Source organism: Stegostoma tigrinum, chromosome 20 (genome assembly GCF_030684315.1).
Source record: "Stegostoma tigrinum isolate sSteTig4 chromosome 20, sSteTig4.hap1, whole genome shotgun sequence".
Lineage (NCBI taxonomy): Eukaryota > Metazoa > Chordata > Chondrichthyes > Orectolobiformes > Stegostomatidae > Stegostoma > Stegostoma tigrinum.
In genome coordinates this window covers 7,210,700-7,219,654 of record NC_081373.1, presented here as the reverse complement: position 1 = coordinate 7,219,654, position 8,955 = coordinate 7,210,700, and the positions used below count along the sequence as shown (strand labels likewise).

Below are 8,955 nucleotides of genomic sequence, written 5' to 3'. Positions count from 1 at the left end.
GGATGCAGTGGGGGTGGGGAGATTTTGAAGCTGGTGAAATCCACATTGGTACCATTGGGCTGCAGCATTTCCAAGTGGAATACGAGTTGCTGTTCCCGCAACCTACGCGTGGCTCTCCCCATCCCCCTTTTCAGATGAAGGGTCTAGGCTCGAAAAGTCAGTTTTTGTGCTCCTGAGATGCTGCTTGGCCTGCTGTGTTCATCCAGCCCCACACTTTGTTATCTTCTGACAGTCCAAACAGGCTGTTGTAAATCTGTGAAAAGATTCACCTTGGGCATGTTACAGCAGTGTGGAAATCAGGGAAATAGATTCTGCAAAGTAATTATCTGACCAATTTTCTAAAAACAAACTAGAATTGAGGCGTTGCTTAAAATCCAAGATATTTTAAATTGATAAAAGGGAACAAGTTTAATTTGAAGACTTATTCACAATGTATGATATTCACTGGTGGTATTAAGTATGAATGAAGAACACGAATGATATAAAATCAGATTCAACCAGTGAAGCTGCAGAATTGCATTCAGATTCATTAAATATGGCTGTAAATTGGGAGAGAGAAGTGTGCAGTGGGACCTGGGAGTGCAAATTGTGCACCAGTTACTGAAGGTAAGCATGCAGGTGTAACAGACAGTAAAGAAAGCAAACGGTACATGGGGTCACCATTGCAAGAGGTCGAGAATAGGAGCAGGGGTGTGTTGTTGCAGTAATACAGGGCCTTGGTGAGGCCACACCTGGAATATTGTGCGAAGTTTTGGTTTCCTTTTCCAAGGAAGGATGCTATTGCACTAAAGGTTTACCAGGCTGATTCCAGGGATGGTGGGTTTGATGCATGAGGAGAGATTGGCTTAGGTTGGGATTGTTTTCGTTGGAGTTCAGGCAAAGTTGGCCGGGGGAGGGGAATCTCCTGGAGACTTATAAAATTCTAACAGGACTGGACAGGGTAGATGCAGGGAGGATGTTCCTGATGGTGGGTGTATCTAGAACCAGGTGTCACAGTCTGAGGTTTCAGATTAGACCATTTAGGACAGAGAGAAGAAGGAGACATTTCTTCACCCAAAGGGTGGTGGAGCCTGTGGAATTCATTACCACAGGAAGTAGTCGGTGCCAAAACATTGAATGTATTCACACGGCAGCTAGATATAACACTTGGGGCGAATGGAATCAAAGGTTATGGGAAGAAAGCAGGATTAGGCTATTCATGTTGTTTGTGTGAGCTTGCTGTGTATGAACTTGCTGTCACATTTTCAACAGACAACATTTCAAAAGGAGTTTCATTGGCTGTAAAGCTCTGAGAGACATCTGGTTAAAATAAATACCATACAAATGCAAAGCTTACTTTTAAACACAGGTCTAACATTAAAAACGCCAAATTAAAACTGTTTTACATCAAACAAATCTTTATTTTGTTTGCTGAATAATTATTTCAAAATCTTTAAAATGTTGTAAGTAACATTTAATATAACAAAACTTTCTGGCTTGCTACAACTTAAAAGCAGTGACCTGTTTCACAAATGTCTTCATTTCATCCCATTCCTGAACATGAAATCGATTAAATCTCACAGGAATAAAAAAAAGGTAAAATATATTTGGCTTCCTTTTCATACTTCAGAGATTTTAAAAGCAATACCTTTGAGCTGATATATGCAGCATTAGAAAGCACACCACTGTTCCAATTCATGGGAGGGTATTTCTTACTGATCAGGATACAAATTGGTAAGAAGCAGTTATTAACTGCAGTTATTACCAGATGTTAGAACCTGAGTGATGCTCCCATGTCCCAGAATTAGATAAGCGAAACCAATTCTTAATTGAGAGTTCAATGCCAGTGTCCTACTAGGTGTCAATACTCAGGTTTGTAAAAACCAGACTAAAATAAAAGTCAGCCGTGATCACCCATGTTCTCTAACAGCTTACTGTCAATGAAGCAAGGGCCAGAAGGCTGAAAGACTGGCCATCCCATCAGTCCCTGTACTGGAGAACAGATGCAAATCTGCAGAGTGACAGACACAAAATCACAGAAAAACTGTTCTTGCCCTCAGAAGTCTTCAGTCATTAACTATACTTCAAAGTTACATTAATATGAAACAGGTTGGCAGTGGATGCAATTAAAAATCAACAACACTGTTGAGGAATTTCATCTCTCACAGACAGTTGTAAATGGAAAAACATCAAATTCTCTTCCATTTACATTGTTACAGAAGACAACATAAAGTCCAGGAATTCAACTCTCTGAGGAACTGCTAAAAATAGACAATGATGAAATACAACGTGAAGGACAGGAAAAAATACTGGCCAATCCGCCCTGTTCCACCTCCATGAAGGGTCAGGATCAAAATGTGATAGTTTCCACTGTTGGACCTCCCAGCCTCAGACCATATATATGCAATGGGAAAGGCAGAAGGGACAGTAAAACCCGGAGTCAACGGGCAAATAAAGAGAGAGCTGGAAAATAAATAAACGCAAGCGTGCATACAAGTATTTGAAAGTAATTTATGCAAATTCTTCTAAATATAATTTGGCACTTCTGGTGATTTTACTTAACGTGCTATTAAGGATTGTAAATTAGGCTTTCAAAGCTTTACAAGAGACATTAAATAACACAACACAATTTACATTAAAAGCTGGACAAATGAAGTTGGTTTCTGGTCCAGAAGTTTGAAGTGCAAACTTAACACACTCAAACTAATAACGGCTCCAGAGAGTTCAACATAAAATGAATCATTAGATGGCTCCATTTCAGTTTCAGGTTGCACAGTATTGTTAAACCCAGCGCTGCCAGTGGCCTGAGAGACCGTTACAAGTTAACACACTCAAATATGATGTCTATCAATCAACCTCAACTTTCACCATGAGCCTGTTACATGAGGCAATTGTTGCTGGGCAGAAAACTGGGAAATACAAACTATTTTGATCAATAATTAACACACAGTAAGTACCAGCAGTGAAGAAATTATTGGCACAGTTTGAGCAATTGGCCAGTGATGTGTCTATTACCTGAGATTCCTCCTCATTGCCAGGTCATTTTCTGTCCTGCTATGTCCAAGCATTCTCAGTCATACAGGCAGGCCCAATTTAGTCTCACTCCCACTGCCTTTTGGTTTGGATTCAGAAAATTCTGTTTCTCATTCAGGTCAATTTTGTGAATGCTATGGAATGGAAAATTTTCCCATTACGGACACAAAGCCTCAGCATTAAATGCTCACTATCAGGTTAGGTACAACATGGTTAGATTCTAGATAAGACACCTCCTTTTCTGCCTCAAGGTGTCTCAGCTACCACTTTACAAGAGGCTATCTTGCTGTCCTTTTGTGACACTTCACTTTCTTTTCCTTAAAATCTCCAGCCAGCCTGCAAAGAGACTGCCAAATTAAAAGTTTGGTGCTTGAAGCTTAGCCCGCTTAGATATTGAAGTGAAACTGTCAAACTAATTTCACATCCAGACAACACAGATTTCTGATTTGGGTGGAATTTAATGCGGCTCCAAAGGAGGTGGAAGGCCAACATTTAACTCTCTGCCTCAGCCACTGGCTGATGTAGGGGAATGTTACTCAGCAACAACAGAGTTCAGCGCAGAACAATACCAACAGAGCAGTATCAATCTTTCGGTCAATCCAAATTTAAAATTACACATGCAAACAGATGGCTCCAAGAGTAATTGGCTGATTGTGGAATTATACTCTGCAGAATTTTGCAACATGAGGGAATACAGACTCTGCAAATCTTAAGACCTTGTGCATCCTTAACACATTAAATGACTCTTGAAATGTACTCTAGACATTAAAATACAATTTGTAGTCTCCTTCAGGTGAACATTAGAAGTTAAATTAAAAAGAAAATTGATCAGGCACAATGGTCTTACGAATCACTTGTCTTTTGCTACATTAATGAAGTTTCCAAAATTCATACTCAAAATATCTGAACAAAAATATTATTACATTGAAAGTGAAAGTTCCATATCCTGAGCTGAAGTGGCAATTAAAAACATCACGTCTAATCTAGTAGACATGACAGATGTATTGGCCCCTGCACGTTTAGGCGGATAACCTAAACTGCTTTAATGTCCTGTAGGTCTGCCTGGTACGTACTCTGCCTCAATGATTTGATTGTTTGCAGCCTTTTACCATGGAGGTTGAATTGAGACCAGGCCAGAAGCTGCAGCACAGCACACGTGATAGGTACGAAGACCAGCAGGTAGAAGCACCCTTGGCGAACTGCTGCCATCCAGGCCACATTTGATTCCACCACTGGCTTTGTGCTCACAATATCCCGTAGTGCATCGTGCTGAAAAATGTCATACCCTGTACAACACAACGGAGATCAGAGAAAACGGAATAAGAAAAGCCAAGTAAGTATTTAAAACAAGAAGCAACTATTCTGGAAAACTGACAAAAACCTGATCAGCAGTCAGCTTTACACACTTGTTGAATGTTTTTAAGGTAAAGATGGATAGATTTTTGAACAGTAAAGGAATTAATGGTTATGGTGAGCAGGCAGGTGGAGCTGCGTGCACCAATAAGATCTGCCACGATCTTACTGAGTGGCAGAGCAGACTCGAGGGGCCAGATGGCCTACTCCTGCTCCTATTTATGTTCTTTACTACTCGATTAAACTTTCTGCGATGGAGAAGAGCCCTGCGCAGGTGTAAAACAGTCAATCTAATCCAGTCAACTTCACCTCAAAGATCCCCATGTAGTGTACACTTGGACCAGGGTCTGGGGGGGGAACCTCTGCTCAAGTAGTGCCATGAGGCTTTCTTAACGCATACTAGAGAGCAGGAATGGTCTCAGTTCAGCATCTTGCGTGAAGGAGGTGAGCTCTAGCTGCTCAGAACTGCACACAAAAAAAAAATCAGTGCAGACTATACACTCCAGTCTCTGATGCACTTGATTCCTTTATCATGAGACTAGGTGAAAGTTCTACCACTGAGCCAAGGCCAATATGGTTTCTCTGGTGAATGAGGTAATGCTATTCTCAACAGGAGAAGGCAGGATTGTGCAGCTTTGCAGTAGAATGGGCAACTCCCTTCCTAAAATTTGCGAGTGTCATAATGGGTTAAAGTTTACATCACTGACCCTGTGATTAAAAAGTAGCTCAAATGTGGGCAAGATCAAAGCCAAGGCTTTCAGTGACTGTCATAATGTAGGAGATTACTCAGATCATGCCACTCAAAAATTAGCCTTGGGAAATGCAGGGTTATATGGATAGGGTAGAGGAATGGGCCTGGGTGGAATGCAGTTTGGTGTGTTGGTGTGGATTTGGGCTGAATGCCCTATTTCCACACCAGGGATTCTACGATAACAGGGAAAAGAGCACACGCCCCTGCCCATGACAACTCCATGCCTCAAGTGTAACAGAACCTGTGGAAGCTGCATCATTCTGTCCAGCCATGTACAGTCTTGCCCTGATTGGAAGAGAGTCAGTCATTCTCACCTGTGAGGGACTGCTGCTGCTGATGATGATGATGATAATGCTGATTTTGGAATTTTATTGGGCACATGCAGGTTATTAGTAGAAAAATACATTAAAATAATATTAAACATTATTAGTAAAATTATTTATGTCTGAAGGTTCATGGAACTCTATAGCTATTTTATCTGGCAAAATATTATGTGACATGTAATGTAAGATGTTACGTTGTAGAATCATAAAATTTTACAGTTCAGATTTGGAAGCCATTCAACCGGTCAACCTGTGCTGGCTCCCACTCTTCAGCCCTGTCTCAGTAGTCCTTTAACATCATTGCTTTCAAATATACATCCAGTTCTTTTTGAAACCACTGATGGAATCTGCCACCAACAATGTCCCAGGCAGCACATTCCAAATCTTATCAACTTGGAGCAAAAAAAAAGTTTCTTCTCATCTCAAGTCCTGGCTGTCTTGCTGACAATCGTGTAACTCTTTGTCACTAATGTACTAAATAGTGGAATGGCTGATAATTTTGAATGCTTCATTAAGCTCCCCTCTTGATACTCTGTGCTCCGAGGAGAACAAGCCTAATCTCTCAATCTTTTTCCATGCCTCAAATTCTTCATTTCTGGTATCAGTCCAGGAAATTAACTTGGAAGTCTCTCCAGGGCTTTAACATCTTTTTAAATAAGGTGCCCAGAACTGCAAGTATGATCTGATGAATGGTTTTTGTTTTGAGGTGTAGCATTTCCTTGCTTTATACGCTCTGCCTCTATTTATAACACTATAACTGGGATCTTACAAGCCTTAACTGTTGCAAATTACCTGGTCACCTTCAGGGAATCAGGTATGTTAACACCAAGGTCCATCTGCTCCTGTACTGCCCTCCTAGTTCTACCACCAAGCCTGTATCATCTCTGTTTCTTCTTCCAAAAATGCATTACCTAAAATTCCATGCAGAGGAATGTGATCTGCCCATTTGGCCAACTTTTCAATGTCGTATTGAAGTCACGCAATATCATTGTCACAATTCACTATTCTCCCGAGTTGAGTATTGTCTGCAAATTTTGAAATTTAGCTCTCAATCCCCTGTTACAAATCATTTATACAAATCAGAAAAAGCAAAGATTCCCAACATCGATCCAAGGGGAGCACTATTTTAAATTTGTTTCCAATCTTTGAAATGCCTATCAATATCAATCCTTTTAGCTAACTTTTAATCTGTGCCGCTAAGGACCTATCAGTGCCAAACATTTCTAATTTGCAAACCAATCTGCCATGTGGCACCATATCAAATGCTTTCTGAAAGCCCACATATACAACATCCACAACACTGTCCTCATCTACTGCCTGTGTCACCTAGTCAAAGAACTTTTTGAAGTTTGTCAGACATAATCTGCCTTTAATAAAGCCATATTAAGCCTTATAGACCAGTGAGCCTTACCTCAGTTGTGGTAAAGTGTTGGAAAACGTTATAAGTGATACGATTTATAATCATCTAGAAAAGAATAAATTGATTAGAGATAGTCAGCACGGTTTTGTGAAGGGAAGGTCGTGGCTCACAGGCCTTACTGAGTTCTTTGATGTGACCAAACAGATAGATGAGAGTAAACCAGTTGATGTGGTGTACATGGATTTCAGCAAGGCGTTCGATAAGGTTCCCCACAGTAGGCTATTGTACAAAATGCGGAGGAATGGAATTGTGGGAGATATAGCAGTTTGGATCGGAAATTGGCTTGCTGAAAGAAGACAGAAGGTAGTTGATGGGAAATGTTCCTCCTGGAGACCAGTTACTAGTGGTGTACTGCAAGGGTCGGTGTTGGGTCCACTGCTGTTTGTCATTTTTATAAATGACCTGGATGAGAGCGTAGAAGGATGGGTTAGTAAATTTGCAGACGACACTAAGGTCGGTGGAGTTGTGGATAGTGACGAAGGATGCTGTAGATTGCAGAGAGACATAGATAAGCTGCAGAGCTGGGCTGAGAGGTGGCAAATGGTGTTTAATGCAGACAAGTGTGAGGTGATGCACTTTGGTAGGAGTAACCGGAAGGCAAAGTACTGGGCTAATGGTAAGATTCTTGGTAGTGTAGATGAGCAGAGAGATCTCAGTGTCCATGTACACAGCTCCTTGAAAGTTGCTACCCAGGTTGACAGGGCTGTTAAGAAGGCACACAGTGTTTTAGCTTTTATTAATAGAGGGTTCGAGTTCCAGAACCAAGAGGTTATGCTGCAGCTGTACAAAACTCTGGCGCGGCCACACTCGGAGTATTGCGTACAGATCTGGTCGCCGCATTATAAGGAGGATGTGGAAGCTTTGGAAAGGGTGCAGAGGAAATTTACTAGGATGTTGCCTGGTATGGAGGGAACGTCTTACGAGGAAAGGCTGAGGGACTTGAGGCTGTTTTTGTTAGAGAGAAGAAGGTTGAAAAGTGACTTAATTGAAACATATAAAATAATCAGAGGGTTAGATAGGGTGGATAGGGAGAGCCTTTTTCCTGGGATGGTGATGGCGAGCACGAGGGGGCATAGCTTTAAATTGAGGGGTGAAAGATATAGAACAGATGTCAGAGGTAGTTTCTTTACTCAGAGAGTAGTAAGGGAATGGAACGCTTTGCCTGCAACGGTAGTAGATTCGCCAACTTTAGATACATTTAAGTCGTCATTGGATAAGCATATGGATGTACATGGAATAGTGTAGGTTAGATAGGCTTCAGATTGGTATGACAGGTCGGCACAACATCGAGGGCCGAAGGGCCTGTACTGTACTGTAATGTTCTATATTGTATCTGCATCCAGGTAATGAATGAGCATTTCACTTGTGCCATTCTCCCCATAATCCTGCACATTACTTGAATACAGACAATCATCTGATGTCATCTTGAATGGAATAGAAATACAAGGAAATCACTAATAAATCCGATAAATAATTTGCTACATTTGTTTCCGACCCAGAGAGAGCATGCCCTCTGGAATGTGGAATACTCTATAAAAGTTGGGTGAGTGATCACAGATGCATTTAAAATGAAAAGATGGATAAACACTTCAGGAAGGAATAAAGGTACAGAAGGTTCTGCTGATGGGATTAGATGACGTCAGGCCTGAACATATATACTGGCAAGGACCAGTGGCATTAAGTGGTCTATTTCCATCCTGTAAACTATACAAAACACAGAACATCAGGCATACTGCAGGGAATAGTCAGAAACCAGTACACTAGTCAACATTCCTTTAGATCAAATAACTGACTCAGTAGTTGTGAGATCAGTTACCTGTGTAAACATACAAAAGCCACGTCCCGATTAATGGGGCAAATGTCTGTCCAGGTTTGGTCACCAAGGCAACCATGCCAAAGAGCAATGCTGATGCTGCCTGCTTCCTCTTGTTCACCACAAAATCTTCATCTACGAGGTCGGAGATGACGAGGTTCAGGAGTTTACATGTTCCCTCTGTAAATACCCTGTTACTAGAGAATGGCACACATACAAAAAGTGTTACAGAAAGATGAACCACAAAATGAAAAGTTAATTAATGGAGTGATTTTGAACTTAG

The 8,955-nt window shown here is 41.1% G+C and overlaps 1 protein-coding gene across 2 annotated transcripts in view; it reads right to left on the bottom strand.

The window, feature by feature from the left end:
• Positions 1 to 1,379: 1,379 nt before the first annotated feature.
• mfsd13a (major facilitator superfamily domain containing 13A) overlaps positions 1,380 to 8,955 on the bottom strand; it is a 50,524-nt gene continuing 42,948 nt past the window's right edge. For both annotated transcript variants that reach the window (XM_059652959.1, XM_048551205.2), the window contains 2 exons: positions 8,676 to 8,869; positions 1,380 to 4,298 (listed from right to left, as the gene is read on the bottom strand). In XM_059652959.1, the coding sequence (XP_059508942.1) occupies positions 4,045 to 4,298; positions 8,676 to 8,869 (448 nt within the window). In that variant the 3' untranslated portion in view covers positions 1,380 to 4,044. The remainder of the gene's footprint in view (positions 4,299 to 8,675; positions 8,870 to 8,955) is intronic.